Source organism: Plectropomus leopardus, chromosome 24, assembly GCF_026936395.1.
Source record: "Plectropomus leopardus strain MGB_pleo_1.0 chromosome 24, ASM2693639v1, whole genome shotgun sequence".
NCBI classification, from domain to species: Eukaryota; Metazoa; Chordata; class Actinopteri; order Perciformes; family Serranidae; genus Plectropomus; species Plectropomus leopardus.
Window position 1 is genome coordinate 162,262 of NC_142199.1, and position 18,988 is coordinate 181,249.

Genomic DNA, 18,988 nt, shown 5'->3' on the forward strand with positions numbered 1-18,988 from the left:
TCTCAGTATTAAAAGTAAAAAAAATGTCCTCACTTCACAGTAAAGTCCTCACCGTCTAAAAATGCCCTCATTTTGTAAAAACTAATCACTCTACAAAAATTCCTTTTCTAAAAATGTCCTGTCTATAAATACTTACAAATCTACAACAACTTTTTACTCTAAAACTCCACTGCGTTCACACGATCACCTGCAGACTCCAGCGTTCACACGATCACCTGCAGACTCCAGCGTTCACACGATCACCTGCAGACTCCAGCGTTCACACGATCACCTGCAGACTCCAGCGTTCACACGATCACCTGCAGACTCCACAGCGTTCACACGATCACCTGCAGACTCCAGCGTTCACACGATCACCTGCAGACTCCAGCGTTCACACGATCACCTGCAGACTCCAGCGTTCACACGATCACCTGCAGACTCCAGCGTTCACACGATCACCTGCAGACTCCAGCGTTCACACGATCACCTGCAGACTCCAGCATTCACACGATCACCTGCAGACTCCAGCATTCACACAATCACCTGCAGACTCCACTGCGTTCACACGATCACCTGCAGACTCCAGCGTTCACACAATCACCTGCAGACTCCAGCGTTCACACGATCACCTGCAGACTCCACTGCCTTCACACAATCACCTGCAGACTCCAGCGTTCACACGATCACCTGCAGACTCCACTGCCTTCACACGATCACCTGCAGACTCCACTGCCTTCACACGATCACCTGCAGACTCCAGCGTTCACACGATCACCTGCAGACTCCACTGCCTTCACACGATCACCTGCAGACTCCACAGCGTTCACACGATCACCTGCAGACTCCAGCGTTCACACGATCACCTGCAGACTCCACAGCGTTCACACGATCACCTGCAGACTCCAGCGTTCACACGATCACCTGCAGACTCCTCAGCGTTCACACGATCACCTGCAGACTCCTCAGCGTTCACACGATCACCTGCAGACTCCAGCGTTCACACGATCACCTGCAGACTCCAGCGTTCACACGATCACCTGCAGACTCCTCAGCGTTCACACGATCACCTGCAGACTCCAGCGTTCACACGATCACCTGCAGACTCCAGCGTTCACACGATCACCTGCAGACTCCAGCGTTCACACGATCACCTGCAGACTCCAGCGTTCACACGATCACCTGCAGACTCCACAGCGTTCACACGATCACCTGCAGACTCCAGCGTTCACACGATCACCTGCAGACTCCAGCGTTCACACGATCACCTGCAGACTCCAGCGTTCACACGATCACCTGCAGACTCCAGCGTTCACACGATCACCTGCAGACTCCACAGCGTTCACACGATCACCTGCAGACTCCAGCGTTCACACGATCACCTGCAGACTCCACAGCGTTCACACGATCACCTGCAGACTCCAGCGTTCACACGATCACCTTCACCTTTTTATTTTTAACTACAAGCACAACATTTTCTGTCAATAAATATAATTTTATAATGTTAATGTAATATTTTTTTATAATTTAAGGGAACAAATTTAAAAAAGTTTGAGGGAACTTATTCAATACTAAGAGTCACTTCAGGGAACACATTTTTCATTTGAAATAAGAGCAATTTACATTTTAAAAAATGAAAGAAGTGCAGATTAATGAAAAAAATCAAACATTTTCAACAAAAAGATCTTGAGGGACCAAATTAGGAATTTAGGGAACAAATAATGTAGTGGAACACATCAAAACTTTGTGGGAACTCGTTTATTTTAGAAGCTAAAAAAATGACAGAAACGGAAACACTGATAAGGGCAAAATTTTATAAAAATGTTTGAGAAGGTGAGTGAATCTGCGACTACAGAAAACAAATTAAGGAATCTGAAGAAAGAAAACAGGATGTTTAAGGGAACGGATCGAGGGAACATGCCTTGACCAATCAGCAGCCAGGAGCTGGTGAGGTCATCAGTGGAGGACCACTGGGATGTCGAGTTGTATATGATTGTTTACTGTTTGTATATTGTTTATTATTTGTAAACTGTTGTATGCATATTGTTGTTTATTATTTGTATATTGTTGTTTATTATTTGTATATTGTTGTTTATTATTTGTATATTGTTGTTTATTTGTAAATTTTTCTATGACATTTACTGTTTATATATTGTTCTGTGTTTATTATTTTTATATAATGTTTATTGTTTGTATATTGTTGTTTATTGTCATGTTTTTGTCTTTTGTTGTTTATTTTTCTTGTCTTGTTTGCAGTGTTGTTGTTGTTTTTTGTTGTTGTTTTCTAAATAATTCCGGGGTATGTATGGAATAACTGATAAACACATATGAATAAAAAAATAAATGTGTTTGTTTGTTTGTTTCTGTTTGTTTTTTGTTTTACATTTTGTGTTTTGAATATGGTGCATTAAAAAAGTTTGTTTGTGAGGAGTTTGTGGTTTTGACAGACGGAAAATATTAAAAAAAGTAAACATGATCAATAATAAACATGATAAATAAATAAATCTGCATTTTGACGAGTAGAGACGATCAGTTTGTTCAGATTTGGCGACAGAACGCAGATTAACACGAATCAGCGTTTGAACAGATTAAAACGTCTCATAAAAGTTTATAAATATCTCAAATCTGCTCGACCTCTGACCCCATGATGTCATCAACACACACACACACACACACACACACACACACACACACACACACACACGAAAAGACCAATGTTTGACGTCTGAGATTAACGTCAGAATCCTGAAGAAAAAAGATAATTTTAAATTCTGACTTTTACATTTTCAGAGTTTTAACTTTTTTATTTTTCCCTAAAATCTGACATTAATGTAAATGTTTGAATATTCTCACTTTAATCTTTGCGACAGATCTTTTAAATTTGGAAACAATCTTTTCTGATGATAACGACCGTTTTTCCTCCAAACTGGCGATAAATTAAAATTCTGCTCAATCTATTATTTTATTTTTGTCACAACAAATATCACTTAAATTGCTGATTTAATTTCAGAATGTCGACTTTGTTCAGAGACATAAAACTTCTTAAACTTCTTTTTGGGAAATTTACTCTTCAGATTCTGTCACTGTTTTATTTTTTTTTAATTTTGAGCTCTCGCATTTATATTCTCACATTTTAGACTTTAAAAGAATGTGGACTGTAATCTCAGAATTGAGATTTAAACTCTGGATTTGACTTTTTTTCTAAATTTGATTTTAGTTAAATAAAATGTGGACTTGATTCTCAGAATTCTAACTTTAGTTACACAGACTACACAACATGTGTAAAACACTTTTTGTTTCTCAGAATCCAAACATTTATACATATTTTCTGATCATAACCATATAAACATGTCAGAATTCTGACTGTAATCTCAGAGGTGATTTTTTCTCCTCTTGTGGCACTAACAGTCCTCCATACTCCCCGTGTCGGGCACTGATGGTCCTCCGTACAGGACCGCAGGACCGGTTTGGAGCGTGCGTGTGATGAACAGGTTAAACTGGTAACGTTGGCAGACAGCACTGTGGCGAGCAGCATGGCACACGAGACGTCAATAAATACATAAATAAATAAATAAACAAACACTGTGATTGGTCAGTCCGTGTCCGGCTCCGCTGGCTGTTATTTGATGTTCTTCAGCAGAGACGTGCGAGCGTTCACCACCGCCTTGAAGGCGTCCTCGCAGCCCGGCGCCACGCACTTATCAGGGTGCAGCAGGACCGCCAACTTCCTGTACGCCTTATTCACTTCCTCCCTGGAAACACGCAGACGGGAACCAACGTCAGACAGCAGAGACCAGCCACCGCCAGAATATAAATATTTCATAAATATTTTGTTATTATTATTACGCAACACTATAAACAGTCAATATAGTATTATTATTATTAGTAGTAGTATTATTACTCTACATTATAACAGTCAATATAGTATTATTATTAGTATTATTATGACTCATTATAACAGCAAAATGTACCATAATTATTATCATTACGATTATTAAAACTGTAACAGAGAAGAAATACAATCCTGACCTCATCATGGAAATATACTGTAAATATGTATTTGTTTAATGTTGAAACTATATTAAAGTTATATTGACAGATGATATCACTTCGATTAAAAACCTTTTTTTAGTTATTCAGTTTATTTATTACTTTTAGTCATTTTGCAAATTTTTTGTTATATAAATTTAGTTTGTTATTCAGTTATAAAATATTAAAAACGAACCAGATGATTCACGTCATCAAAGAGTGTCTCACTAATCTTCATATAACGACATTTTATATACATACATATGTATGTGTGTGTGTATATATACACATATATATACACATATACTGTATGTATATATAAATGTATATGTGTGTGTGTATATATACGCACATATATATATACACGTATACTGTATGTATATATAAATGTATATGTGTGTGTGTATATATACGCACATATATATATACACGTATACTGTATGTATATATAAATGTATATGTGTGTGTGTATATATACGCACATATATATATACACGTATACTGTATGTATATATAAATGCGTGTGTGTGTGTGTGCGTGCGTGCGCACGTGTGTGTGCATGTGTTAAGGTACCTTGTGGCTCCAGGTTTGACTCCCAGCATGTCCCATGAGTCTTTGCTGTTGCGGATGCGTCGGATGGTGTCGGCCTGCTCTTTGGTGAAACCCACGCTGACCTCGGACACGGGCCGCTTCCCGCCATTCTCGCACATGTCAGTGATGGAGGAGAAGAAGGCCTGGAGACAGAGCACACGCATCGAGCACACGCATCGAGCACACGCATCAAGCACACGCATCGAGCACACGCCGTGAACTCGATGCGGGACCAGTGACCAGTAAACTGTGAGCTCGGAGCACCGCCTACCTGGAACATTTCGTTGATGCCCTCGCCGCTCTGCGCTGATGTCTCAAAGTAATGAAAGCCTCGGGACTCCGCCCACAGACGCCCCTCCCCCTCGTCCACCACGCGTCGCTTCGTCAGGTCCACCTGAGAGGACGGACAAACACACACACACACACACAACCGTTTACCTGCCAACGCTCTGTTGCTTGACCTCTGTAAGCGCTCTGATTGGTGGATCTCACCTTGTTGGCGCAGACGACAAACACGATGCTGTCCATGTTGGCCTGAGAGCCCATTTCCTGTTTCATCTCTCCGAGCCAGCTGTCGAGGGCGTCGAAGCTCTCGCGGAGGCCGACGTCGTACACCAGCAGCACGCCCTGACTGTCTTTATAGAACTCGTTACGCACCTGAACACAACCACAGAAGAAGAGCTCAGTGGACCATGCCTCCAAACTTTAAAATATTTTTTTTTCAAACATTTAACATTCACACTCACATGATGCGTTTAAAATCCAACCATAATTTCTGTTTTAGTTTCTGTCTGGAATAAAAGGTGGGATTTTGGCAATTTTTTTCTTAGAAAACATGCATTTCAAGAATCTAAGAAAAAAAAAACGTGCCTTCAAAATCCATTTTCTTAAAAAAACAACAACAACAACTACATTCTTGATAAAAAATTGCCAAAAATTAAATGACAAAATATTGAGTTCGACAAAAAACATTTTTTATTTAAAATTATTTTTCTTAAAAACAAAATCTCCACAAAAAATTAAGTTTTCCGTAGAAATAGCCAGAAATCAATAAAGTGACTGACCTCGTAGAAGAACGGATGGCCGGCCATGTCAAAGATGTTCACTTTGATTTCTCTGTCGCGGACCTGAACTCTGAAGAGGAACACGTAAACAACACGTAAACAACATGTAAACAACACGTAAACAACAAAATGTCAAAAAAACAACAGCAGGTCAGCAACCGTAACCGGAGAAAACGTGCATGAGAAAACGTGCATGAGAAAAGCTGCATGAGAAAACGTGCAGGAGAAAAGCTGCAGGAGAAAAGCTGCAGGAGAAAACGTGCAGGAGAAAAGCTGCAGGAGAAAAGCTGCAGGAGAAAACGTGCAGGAGAAAAGCTGCAGGAGAAAAGCTGCAGGAGAAAACGTGCAGGAGAAAAGCTGCAGGAGAGAAGGCGCAGTGACAGGAGATGAGAGCTCACTTGGTGACGCCGTAGTCGATGCCGATCGTAGCCAGGTATTTGGGGACGAACCTCTTCTCGCAGTAACGTTTGATGATGCAGCTCTAAAACATCAATCAGACGCAGAAACCATCACACTCCAGAGTTACAGCCAGTTAGAGATCACTGAAGCTGACACACCTGCCAACTGGAAAACAAGAAAAACTATGGAAAAACTACATATAACTATCATGATTACAATCAATTAATATTTAATTAATAATTAATTCAATTAATATTTTATTAACATACTAAATTTCAGTTATTTTTGTAAATGTTCCCATTTCTTATTTTTCACTAAATTTCAGATTATTTTTTTTTATTTCACTAAATTTCATTTAGTTTTTGTAAATTTTCCCATTTCTTTGTTTTTAAACTAAATTTCACTTTTTTTTACTTTCTATTTCTTCTTTTAAATTTTCCTATTTCTTCTTTCTGATTTGGAATAAGTTTAAATTATTTTTTGTACTTTTTTCCTCGTCAAGTCAATTTTATTTATAAAGCCCATAATCACCAAACACAGTTTGCCTCTTTACTATCTATTTTCGTTCGTTACACAAAATTGTGAGTTTTTGTTTTTGTACTTTTCACTATTTCTTATTCTGTGTTTACCTAACTTATTTTCGGGGTGGGGTTGTACTTTTTCTTATTTCTCCTAAATTTTGGGGGTAATTTGTTCTATTGGTGCTCAAAGTCTTTTTCTTGTTTTGAAAAGAAATCCAGTGCTCAGATCTCAAATGGTTAAATCTGGACAGCAGAATTAACATTAATAGTACAACACGAGTTACTATCGATATTCAGAGGCGACTGATCTGCCGAGTGTCAGAGGACATATTGATCTTTCTGAACACGTGTTGGTCGGTGAAACACTGTGAGTTCAATATTAAAAATAAACACAGAAAAACTAAATTAGCGCATTTTTAAAGGAACTCTGGTGTCGGAGAGAGCGGCGGGAAAGCGGCTGAAATACGTCAAAAACACAGAAACCAACAGCACAGAAACATTCACAGAGAAGCTCTCTTCACATGTAAACACTTTTATAGCAATGTTGATTAATGAACAGCTGATTTCAGCTCCGACAACAGCAGCTCTTCAACGTTTTCAGCGCAGCTCGCAGCGTCACACGGACACAAACAGGCTAAAAGTGGCTGAATTTAACCCGCGCTTTGGTCTGCGATGACTCACCTTTCCCACCTCCGCGTTCCCCAAACTGATCACCTTCACGCGCAGAGACTTCTTGTTGTCTCTCCTCTTCGGAGCGTTTGTCTCCATCTTTAAAATCTAACGGCAGGCAAACAGGAGGCTAACGGGGAGCTAACAGGAGGCTAACGGGAAGCTAACAGGAGGCTAACGGGAGGCTAACGGGAGGCTAACGGGAGGCTAACGGGAAGCTAACAGGAGGCTAACGGGAAGCTAACGGGAAGCTAACAGGAGGCTAACGGGAAGCTAACAGAAGGCTAACGGCTGTGTGTTTATTGTTGAGGCTAACAGAGCTAGCCGTTAGCAGTTAGTGGCGCAACTGTTTGTTCGAGCGGCTCTCAAACGGAATAATTTGGGGATAAATTAGCGGCGCCGCATCGTTTCAGCTATAGCTCTGATGCTAAAGTTAACGACGGTTTACATTTTAACAAATGGCAGAAACAGCGCGGGCCAGTTTGCCTCTTAGTCCGACATGCTAACCAGCTGTTTGAGACGAAAACACCACTTCCGCCCCCTCTTTTTCTTCTTCTTCTGTGGGGTTTTAGGCCGAGCCACACTTCCGTCTTTTCAAAATAAATGTTCCAGCAGGCACCGTTACACAATAAAATACATATGGTTCAAAATTAATTCCTTTACGCACAAACATTAACCCTCTGCGACCCGAAAAAAACACAGAGGAGGAAACACGCAACGACTAAAAGAGATAAGCCGAATATTACCCAAAAAGTATTTAAAAAAAAGTTTTTTGTACATATATATATATACACACACATACACACACACACACACACACACACACACATATGTGTGTGTTTTTGTGTGAGAAACAGTTTTTGTTGGAGGTGTGTAAAATATCACTCTGGCCTGCCTTCATGTGGATTTATTGAAACATTTTAATGTCAGAAAAAAAGCTCAAAAAGCACAAACATGAACAATAAAAATCGTTTTCATAAACGAACAAATTCTCAGGAAAATATCAGAACAACTGAACAGAAGTCTGAATATTTTTTAATTCTTTATGAGTCTGTTCAGACCGACAAGACACTGAAAAGACTTAAAAAAACACTAAAAACTGCAGACTGAAATCATTTTAAGCAAAAATCTATAAAACAGATAAGATCAAATAAAGCATAAAAATAAACATCAGGCTGCAGGAAACACTGATTTAATTTCACAATAAAATTTTCCAGAGCTCTGCTTTTAAATGTTAAAATAAATACAAAAAAAACTAATTTAACTGTCGAATTCACAATAATCCAATAAGTTTAATAAACTTTATTGTTTTAGATTTATTGATTTTGATTTTTTTTAAGCAGCTAGCTAATGTTTAAATTCCCTCTGTTTCCTTTAAAGACGGCTTTTGTTTTAGACAACAGATGTTTTGATCAAAGATTTCCCATTTCCCAGAAGGACATTTAAAAAAAACAGAAAACAAAACTGCAGCGATTTAATTAAAATGAGCTGAAATTAATAAAAAAAAAAAAAGAAGAAGTTAAAAACAGAAGCAGCATGAAAAAATATTTCTCTTTTCTGACACTTTCTATTTTGTCTGTTTTTATTGTTAAATTTTGGTGCAGCTCAACTAAAAGAGAAATTTAAGATGATAAAAAATAATAAAACAAACAGCACTTTAGAGGCTTTTAAGCTGAAAAACTGCTCATTGTTTCACCAAAGTATCAATACTGCAACAGAATGTATTTTTGTGTATTTACACTCACATCAGTAATCAAAAAATACGAGTTATTGACCAATAAACTCTGTCAGTGACGTTCGATGTTTTGACGCAGGAGAAAATAATGATTTTAAACATATTTATAAATCACATGATTACATGACATTATCAGCTGATCGGTGATCAATAACTGTGATCCCTCTCCACCTGACAAACAGACAGCTACATTTATATTCATATAACTTTACTGCAGCTCGTGTGGATTTAATATTTTATTTCCAACGGTTTTCTGTGAACGTTAAGGGGTTTTAGAGAAGTAAAAATCCCTTAAAAGGACATCAATTTTTTAAATTAAGGTTTTCTTAAAAATAAGGGCGTAATTTTGGGTTAAATGATGATAAATTAATTAATTAAAGATGGTTTCTAAAAATAATCCAAAATAATCCCTTAAAATATTACAGTTCCTTAATTATCCCCTTAAAAATGCCTTTAAAAGAAAGTGAAGCTAAAAATAAAAAACAGATTTCTGTTTTCGGATCAGAACGATGGATGGAATAAAAATGATTTCGACTGTTTGTTGTCGCCGTGGCGACACAAACAGGACGTCTGAGAGGCAGACAGGAAGTGAGGCGGCGGCAGCGTTAGCGGCTGAGCGGCTGCATCTGCAGGGAGTCGTAAGTGTCTCTGGTGGCCGAGCTCAGATCCTGAACACACACACACACACACACACACACACACACACACACACACGTTAATACACACACACACACCTGTATTTAGAGGTGACATGATGACACGTTGACAGCAGGTCACTGACTCACCTGGTACACCTTCTCGTTCTTCCTCTGACGCTGAAACGACCATCAATAATCAAATCAGTCATCAATAATCAGATCAATCATCAATAATCAATAATCAGATCAATCATCAATAATCAATAATCAGATCAAACATCAATCATCAATAATCAGATCAATCATCAATAATCAGATCAATCATCAATCATCAATAATCAGATCAAACATCAATCATCAATAATCAGATCAATCATCAATAACCAATAATCAGATCAAACATTAATCATCAATAATCAGATCAATCATCAATCATCAATAATCAGATCAAACATCAATCATCAATAATCAAATCAGTCATCAATAAGCAGATCAATCATCAATAATCAGATCAATCATCAATAATCAGATCAAACATCAATCATCAATAATCAGATCAAACATCAATAATCAATAATCAAATCAATCATCAGTTCTGTACCTCTCGTTTGTTGACAGGAAGTTCTTTATATTCTCCCTCAGAACTTTTGTTCAGGTGCTGAAAGTTTGAAGAAATCACAATTTATTAAACTGTTTCTGATCAATCCATTATCAATAAAATTCACTTTTTAAATCTGACGTTTATTTATAGAAAATTCTTTAAAGGAGCAGAGGGAAATCAATAATCACCGTGTAGGTGGAGTCATCGTCGGCCATCCTGCGGTTCTACAGACAAACATCCGAAATAATCCAAAATAATCAGAAATAATCAGAAATAATCACAAAAAAATAAAAAGTCATCAGAAATCATCAGGTTCTGCTTGAGAAAAATTACATTTTTAATGTGAAGTCACTTAATGTAATGTTAGTTCATGTACAGTTATGTACTTAACGTAAAGTTAAATATTTAACATAAATGTATGTACTTAACGTAAAGTTAAATATTTAACATAAATGTATGCACTTAACGTAAAGTTAAATATTTAACATAAATGTATGCACTTAACGTAAAGTTAAATATTTAACATAAATGTATGTACTTCATGTAAAGTTAAATATTTCACATAAATGTACGTACTTAACGTTAAGTTAAATATTTAACATTAATGTACGTATTTAACGTTAAGTTAAATATTTAACATTAATGTACGTACTTAACGTTAAGTTAAATATTTAACATAAATGTACGTACTTAACGTTAAGTTAAATATTTAACATAAATGTACGTACTTAACGTTAAGTTAAATATTTAACATAAATGTACGTACTTAACGTTAAGTTAGGTATTAAATGTTAAGTTACGTAATTCACACAGAGTTACGCGTTTAAAATAAAGTTACTTCACATAAAGATTTGTGATTTATGTAAAATTATGTACTTATATAAAACCACATACTTAACGTTAAGTTACTTTGAATAAAGTTACGTACTTAATGTTAGTTACTTAATGGTAATTTAATTAACATTAATTTAATTTAATTAGAGATGATTCAGCAGTTATTTTGTTGTTTTTGTTGTTTTGTTGTTTTGTTGTTGTTTTTGTTGTTTTGTTGTTGTTTTTGTTTTTGTTCTGGTTTCGGTTCCTGGAGAATCTGTCAGAGTTCTTTTATAATCTGATGGAGCTGCTGTTAAGTTTTTTAAAGGTTCCTTAAAGAACGTTGGGAGAACCAGAGAAAGACTCACAAAAGTTTCAGAATAAAAGCCCTGCTGAAGACAGAAGTAAGTGTGACTCACCCGGGCCCTCTCGGGGTCCCTCATCAGCGGGGCGTACCCTCCGGTATCCTGACCCCTCAGGTCCTGAACGCACCACAGAGACACACATTAACAGCTCTTACTGTGGAAAACCAACCAATAGGAAGTAGAGGACAGGAAGTGAGGACTCACGCTGTAGAGGCTCTCCTCCGTCGGCTTTCCTTTGGGCCTGAAGAACTGCAAAATATTCACCAGAATAAAACACTGACGGACAACAGAAGGACACTCAGGCAGAGACAGGAAGTGCCGTCAAAATAAAGTACCTTCTCCTTGATGAACATGCCGGTGATGATGAGTCCGTAGAGGCCGAGGAACCCGTCCAGGACGTAGCAGACCTGGGGGTCATACATCGACCCCGCCGCTGAGCACACGGGCAGAGGGAACAGAACCACGGTTAGTATCAAAAACCCTTTTAATAAATACAAATAATGAGTGAAAATGTAAACGTAGGTCTGTCGTTTTTGGGTTTTTATAACGTGTTCGGAGCAGTTCCTCGGTCTGATGTGGATTATACTTCGCCTTCACTATGAAACTGGCTGTTTTGGACACTTATTTGCATCTTGGCGTTTGCGCCAGAGAGCAATGGCACGGTCCGACAGGACGGCGTCACCTACACGCGAGAGCGCCTGCTGTCACCGCCGCCAACAGGTGGGTTGTTTTCCGTAAAATTACCCACACACTGTCATGAAATCCATCGGCCTGATGGACGGTCAGAGAGGCGAAAGAAAGACAGGAAAGCGCGGCTCAAGAGGCGGTGTGAGACGTCGACTTTGGCAACGCCGGAGCAGATTTCCATCAGCCGTCATTTCCTGTCAAACGTGCACTCGGTAAACAACAAGCTGGATGAACTCGTGCTGAGAGCTAAACGTGACCGTGACTTCAGGCAGAACGACCTTGTCTGCTTTACAGAAACTTGGCTTCAAGAACGCCGTGCAGCTCCGAGTCCGGCTGGATCCACCTCAATGAGACGGACGAGAGCAGCGCGTCTCGATCAGCAACGGAGGGCTGTACGTGTTTGTGGTCACACGATAATGTGCACCAGAGCAAGTGTGCACACACCTTCAGACCTTTTATCTCCAGACCACCGTCGTGTCACTTAGTGCCGGGGCCGAACGACGACGCTGCAGGAAGAGACTCGCCGAGAGCTACGATAATGCTGTCAGCCGCTCTGCAGACCAGCCCGTTGTTATTCGGAACACGTGCCTACCCTCCGCCCACTCGCCTACACTGAACTATTGATCGCTGTTATGGAAATAGCCCTGATGCGTTTAAAACCACATGCAGACCTCCCCTCAGGAATCGGACCACAGTGTAATCCATCTCTTAACCAAATTTAAAGCTCTGGTAAGGAGGGTGGAACCAGTCCCCCACCAAATCCAGGTGTGTGGAGCTGAGCGACTGCTCCGGAGAGACTAACGGGGATATCGTCTTTCGGTCCTGCCCAGACTCTGATGAACTCAGGGACACTATCGCATCACATGTTCAGCTCTGTGAAGAGACTACAACTCAAACTAAAACTGTCAACATTTTTCCAAACAATAAGTCACGGGTGTCAAAACAGCTAAAAAGCTGTCGAAATGAAATCAAGGCTGCGTCTGTTTTATTCTAAAGAGGGGAGGGAAAATTAGTAACTGGTCATATGAAGCAGGCATGGGAGGGATCAAAGACATTATCGGGTAGATCCAGTAAAAAGAGTGACGGTCTTTTAAGTCGCAGTCAAAACCTTATTAACATCTGGACGTATTTGTCCGCAGGTGTGACTATAGATGGCGGGACAGACTGTGAGAGAATATGCAGAGACATCAATGGTTATTGGTGAGGACGACGATGCTGCAAACCTCTTGAGACTGAGGCCTGAGGAGTCCACCGACCCTGATGGTCTAAAACTGTATTCAACGAGTCCTTCAAGTGCCATCAGTTGAGACACTGGAGACATCAGAGACATCAGAGACATGGGAGATATCAGAGACATTAGAGACATAGGAGACGTCAGAGACGTCAGAGACATCAGGGACATAGGAGACGTCAGAGACATAGGATACGTCAGAGACATCTGAGAGATCAGAGACATCGGAGACATCAGAGACATGGGAGATATCAGAGACGTTAGAGACATTGGAGACGTCAGAGACATCAGGGACATAGGAGACATCAGACACATCAGAGACATAGGAGACGTCAGAAATATAGGATACATCAGAGACATCGGAGTCATAGGAGACTATCAGAGACATCTGAGAGATCAGAGACATAGGAGACATCAGTGACATCGGAGACATTTGATTTCGGGTGGCGTGGAAACATGAACCAGAAGCTCCTTATCACCACAAACTACTTCCTGTGTGAAACTTCCAAAATAAACACGGCTGCTCTTCTCTAATAATCTGCTGCTCAACTTGAACGTCAGCGTCCACTCAAAAACAACCTCCAACGACAACAACAACAACAACCTCTAACCTCCAACGACAACAACAACAACAACCTCTAACCTCCAACAACAACAACAACCTCTAACCTCCGACAACAACAACAAAACAACCTCCTCTAACCTCCAACGACAACAACAACCTCTAACCTCCAACGACAACAACAACCTCTAACCTCCAACGACAACAACAACAACAACCTCTAACCTCCAACGACAACAACAACAACCTCTAACCTCCAACGACAACAACAACAACCTCCTCTAACCTCCAACAACAACAACAACAACAACCTCTAACCTCCAACGACAACAACAACAACAACCTCTAACCTCCAACGACAACAACAACAACAACAACCTCTAACCTCCAACGACAACAACAACCTCTAACCTCCAACGACAACAACAACAACCTCTAACCTCCAACGACAACAACAACAACAACCTCTAACCTCCAACGACAACAACAACAAAACAACCTCCTCTAACCTCCAACGACAACAACAACAACAACCTCTAACCTCCAACGACAACAACAACAACAACCTCTAACCTCCAACAACAACAACAACCTCTAACCTCCGACAACAACAACAAAACAACCTCCTCTAACCTCCAACGACAACAACAACCTCTAACCTCCAACGACAACAACAACAACAACCTCTAACCTCCAACGACAACAACAACAACCTCTAACCTCCAACGACAACAACAACAACCTCCTCTAACCTCCAACAACAACAACAACAACAACCTCTAACCTCCAACGACAACAACAACCTCTAACCTCCAACGACAACAACAACAACCTCTAACCTCCAACGACAACAACAACAACCTCTAACCTCCAACGACAACAACAACAAAACAACCTCCTCTAAGCTCCAACGACAACAACAACAACAACCTCTAACCTCCAACGAAAACAACAAAACAACCTCCTCTAACCTCCAATGACAACAACAACCTCTAACCTCCAACGACAACAAAACAACCACCTCTAACCTCCAACGACAACAACAACAACAACCTCTAACCTCCAACGACAACAACAAAACAACCTCCTCTAACCTCCAATGACAACAACCTCTAACCTCCAATGACAACAACAACAAAACAACCTCCTCTAACCTCCAACGACAACAACAACAACAACAACCTCTAACCTCCAACGACAACAACAAAACAACCTCCTCTAACCTCCAACGACAACAACAACAAAACAACCTCCTCTAACCTCCAACGACAACAACAACAACCTCTAACCTCCAACGACAACAACAACAACAAAACAACCTCCTCTAACCTCCAACGACAACAACAACAACCTCTAACCTCCAACGACAACAACAAAACAACCTCCTCTAACCTCCAACGACAACAACAACAACAACCTCTAACCTCCAACGACAACAACAAAACAACCTCCTCTAACCTCCAACGACAACAACAACAACCTCTAACCTCCAACGACAACAACAAAACAACCTCCTCTAACCTCCAACAACAACAACAACCTCTAACCTCCAACGACAACACCAACAACAACCTCTAACCTCCAATGACAACAACAACAAAACAACCTCCAATGACAACAACAACCTCTAACCTCCAACGACAACAACAACAACCTCTAACCTCCAACGACAACAACAAAACAACCTCCTCTAACCTCCAACGACAACAACAACAACAACCTCCTCTAACCTCCAACGACAACAACAACAACAACCTCTAACCTCCAACAACAACAACAACAAAACAACCTCCTCTAACCTCCAACGACAACAACAACAACCTCTAACCTCCAACGACAACAACAAAACAACCTCCTCTAACCTCCAACAACAACCTCTAACCTCCAACGACAACAACAAAACAACCTCCTCTAACCTCCAACGACAACAACAACAACCTCTAACCTCCAACGACAACAACAAAACAACCTCCTCTAACCTCCAACGACAACAACAACAAAACAACCTCCTCTAAGCTCCAACGACAACAACAACAACAACCTCTAACCTCCAACGACAACAACAAAACAACCTCCTCTAACCTCCAATGACAACAACAACCTCTAACCTCCAACGACAACAAAACAACCTCCTCTAACCTCCAACGACAACAACAACAACAACAACCTCTAACCTCCAACAACAACAACCTCTAACCTCCAACAACAACAACAAAACAACCTCCTCTAACCTCCAACGACAACAACAACAACAACCTCTAACCTCCAACAACAACAACCTCTAACCTCCAACGACAACAACAAAACAACCTCCTCTAACCTCCAACGACAACAACAAAACAACCTCCTCTAACCTCAAACGACAACAACAAAACAACCTCCTCTAACCTCCAACAACAACAACAAAACAACCTCCTCTAACCTCCAACAACAACAACAACAAAACAACCTCCTCTAACCTCCAACGACAACAACAACAACAACCTCTAACCTCCAATGACAACAACAACAAAACAACCTCCTCTAACCTCCAACGACAACAACAACAACAACAAAACAACCTCCTCTAACCTCCAACGACAACAACAACAACAACAACAACAAAACAACCTCCTCTAACCTCCAACGACAACAACAACAACAACAACAACAATGTGAAAAAGTTCTGGTCAATTTTGGAAAGTTCCCTCCCCAGCTAGCAGGGAATGTTCCCACAACATTGACTAATGTTCCCTACAGGTTGTAATTATGTTTTGAAGAAAATATTTTAATCTACCGTTCAAAGAACATTTCAAGGCTGTTTATCATTTCTAATAATGTTCCCGTGAGGTTAAATACTGACGGTGATGTAACGTTTGAGCTGTTTTTAACCCCGTCACTGCAGACGGCTGAAACATCATCGGTCACTGATTTAACCTCAACAGCAAACTGAACATTAATATTGATCTGAACATCAGTTATTGATGCCTGTTTCAGTAACACTACCCTGTGTGTCTGTGTGTGTGTGTGTGTGTGTGTGTGCAGCTGCAGTGTGTGTGTGTGTGTGTAGCTGCAGTGTGTGTGTGTGTGTGTGTGTGCAGCTGCAGTGTGTGTGTGTGTGTGTGTGTGTGCAGCTGCAGTGTGTGTGTGTGTGTGTGTGTGTGCAGCTGCAGTGTGTGTGTGTGTGTGTGTGTGTGTGTGTGTGTGCAGCTGCAGTGTGTGTGTGTGTGTGTGTGTGTGTGTGTGTGTGTGTGTGTTGAGGAGTGGAAACAGCCAGTGTGTCTCAGTCACCGCAGGTCACATGATCAAACCCCCGAGCTGCTTCCTGAGCTGCTCGCAGTTTGTGCTCCGACAGTTTCTCACAAAAAAACACCTGATATTAGATCATTAACTGACTGACACTCCGCGACGAGCAGATTCACACAGTGTCAGAGTGAATCACACTGAGGGTCACATTCACACACGTTACAACATGTTGTACAACACAAAGAACCCCTCACACACATCAGCTATCACACCTAAGTGTCACATTCACACGTTTTTACTGCAGAGAGAAAATTTAAATACTAATAACTAATATATATAATATAAATACTAAACTTAATCTGTCCTTTAAATCTGTAAAATCAGATTCAGTCAGTCAGAAATTTAAAAAAAAATCCACTAAATAATTTTTTCTTAACTCAAAAATTACAGAAACATCTGGTTAAAAAAAACAAACAAAGGTTTAACTCAGTGAAAGTGGAAAATAATGTTATTTTTTAATAAATATTTGACATAGTATTATTATATTTTAAGGCAGTTTGGGGTTTGGACGTTTCTGTCCTCTAATGACACCAGAAGGACTTTTTTTAAAGGATGCACAAAAAAAACACAAAAAAAATTAAATCTTCAATTAAACACCTGAATTCAACAACTCAAATATGTGTATTCTTATATTATTATTATTTATTTTAGTAAACCTAGCTGACGTCTTCGGTCGGTGATGCTAACACATCAGTGGTTAGCTAACATGTTAACACCCTTAGCACGGTGCTGATTAGCAGTTAGCTGAACGAGCTAACACGCCGATAAAAACAAGATGGCCGACTGTAACGAACTGCGGCCGTTTGATCGAAGCCACAGACGGAGTTTACATCCACGCTCACACTCATTTATTTACTGATTAAATATACTTAATAATAAAAAAGAGCATTTATATTTTAAATGTGTTCAGACGAGCTGAAGGGCAGAGGATTGTCTGTGGGTTAACAGACCTCAGAGGAACGTCTCAGGCTCTGCTGACGGTGATCTGGGAAAAATGTCTTCATCAACACGATTTTTAAAAAGGAAACTTTTAGAAAACATTGAAAACTCGGCTGCTTTTCGTCGAAGACTCAGATTTAAAAATCTTGTTTCTGTCGATGATGAACTTTGTTTAAAACGAGATAAAGTGACACAGGAAGTGAGCAGGCGACTGAAGCTCTGAGGATCCGAGGTTAACGTTCTCTGCAGAACCTCAAGGTAAACGTTCTGGACGTTAAATGTTCTCTGAGAGTGTGATGGATCTTACCTGTGGGAGGAAAGACGGCGGCGAGGAGCAGGACACCACACATCCACGTCTGCGGATCCATCTCGTCAACTGAAGCTTCTTCTTCTGCTGTCGTTGTCGCTGAGTGGAACAGGAAGTGGTGAGGAGCTGCCGTCACAGGTGACACACACACACACACACACGCACACACACACACACAGATGACACATTTCATACCAACAGTAACCTGCTTACACACAAAACCACACATCAAAAACACGCCTGCACACATGAACCGAAGACAAACTTGTCAACACATCAGCTCCTTCGTTTCTGTCGCCGTCTTTTCTTCTCTGAAGTTTCCGAAAATCAAAAACGTGAATCTGAGTAAAAGTGTCCTGTTAAAGAAAAAACAAGCGTTTTAAGTCATTATTCATTATTTCAGTTTCATTTATGAGAAAACTCTTACATAAAAAAATCAATATAATAATATAACAATATGACCTTTAATCTCTGACAGAAAAAGTAACACAAAACAAATTACTCAAGTTTAAAAGCCAAAATTGCTAAACAAAAATTCAAAACACCCAGAACAACAAAATAATAATAGTAATA

General features: G+C 39.9%; 2 protein-coding genes across 2 annotated transcripts; both read right to left on the reverse strand.

Moving 5' to 3' along the window:
• Nucleotides 1-1,721: 1,721 nt before the first annotated feature.
• On the reverse strand, nucleotides 1,722-7,821 carry dnajc27 (DnaJ (Hsp40) homolog, subfamily C, member 27). Its single transcript, XM_042513131.2, has 7 exons — nucleotides 7,265-7,821; nucleotides 6,062-6,144; nucleotides 5,664-5,733; nucleotides 5,092-5,256; nucleotides 4,871-4,993; nucleotides 4,582-4,742; nucleotides 1,722-3,731 (listed from the first exon to the last, which is right to left on the reverse strand). The coding sequence occupies exons 1-7, from the start codon at nucleotides 7,349-7,351 to the stop codon at nucleotides 3,599-3,601; spliced, it is 822 nt and encodes a 273-aa protein (XP_042369065.1). The 5' UTR covers nucleotides 7,352-7,821; the 3' UTR covers nucleotides 1,722-3,598.
• Nucleotides 7,822-8,154: 333 nt separating this feature from the next.
• On the reverse strand, nucleotides 8,155-18,541 carry cd247 (CD247 molecule). The gene is made up of 8 exons (XM_042512845.2): nucleotides 18,416-18,541; nucleotides 11,740-11,837; nucleotides 11,609-11,653; nucleotides 11,459-11,521; nucleotides 10,415-10,450; nucleotides 10,227-10,283; nucleotides 9,773-9,802; nucleotides 8,155-9,655 (listed from the first exon to the last, which is right to left on the reverse strand). Exons 1-8 carry the CDS (start codon nucleotides 18,474-18,476, stop codon nucleotides 9,593-9,595), a joined length of 453 nt encoding a protein of 150 aa, XP_042368779.1. The 5' UTR covers nucleotides 18,477-18,541; the 3' UTR covers nucleotides 8,155-9,592.
• Nucleotides 18,542-18,988: the final 447 nt, after the last annotated feature.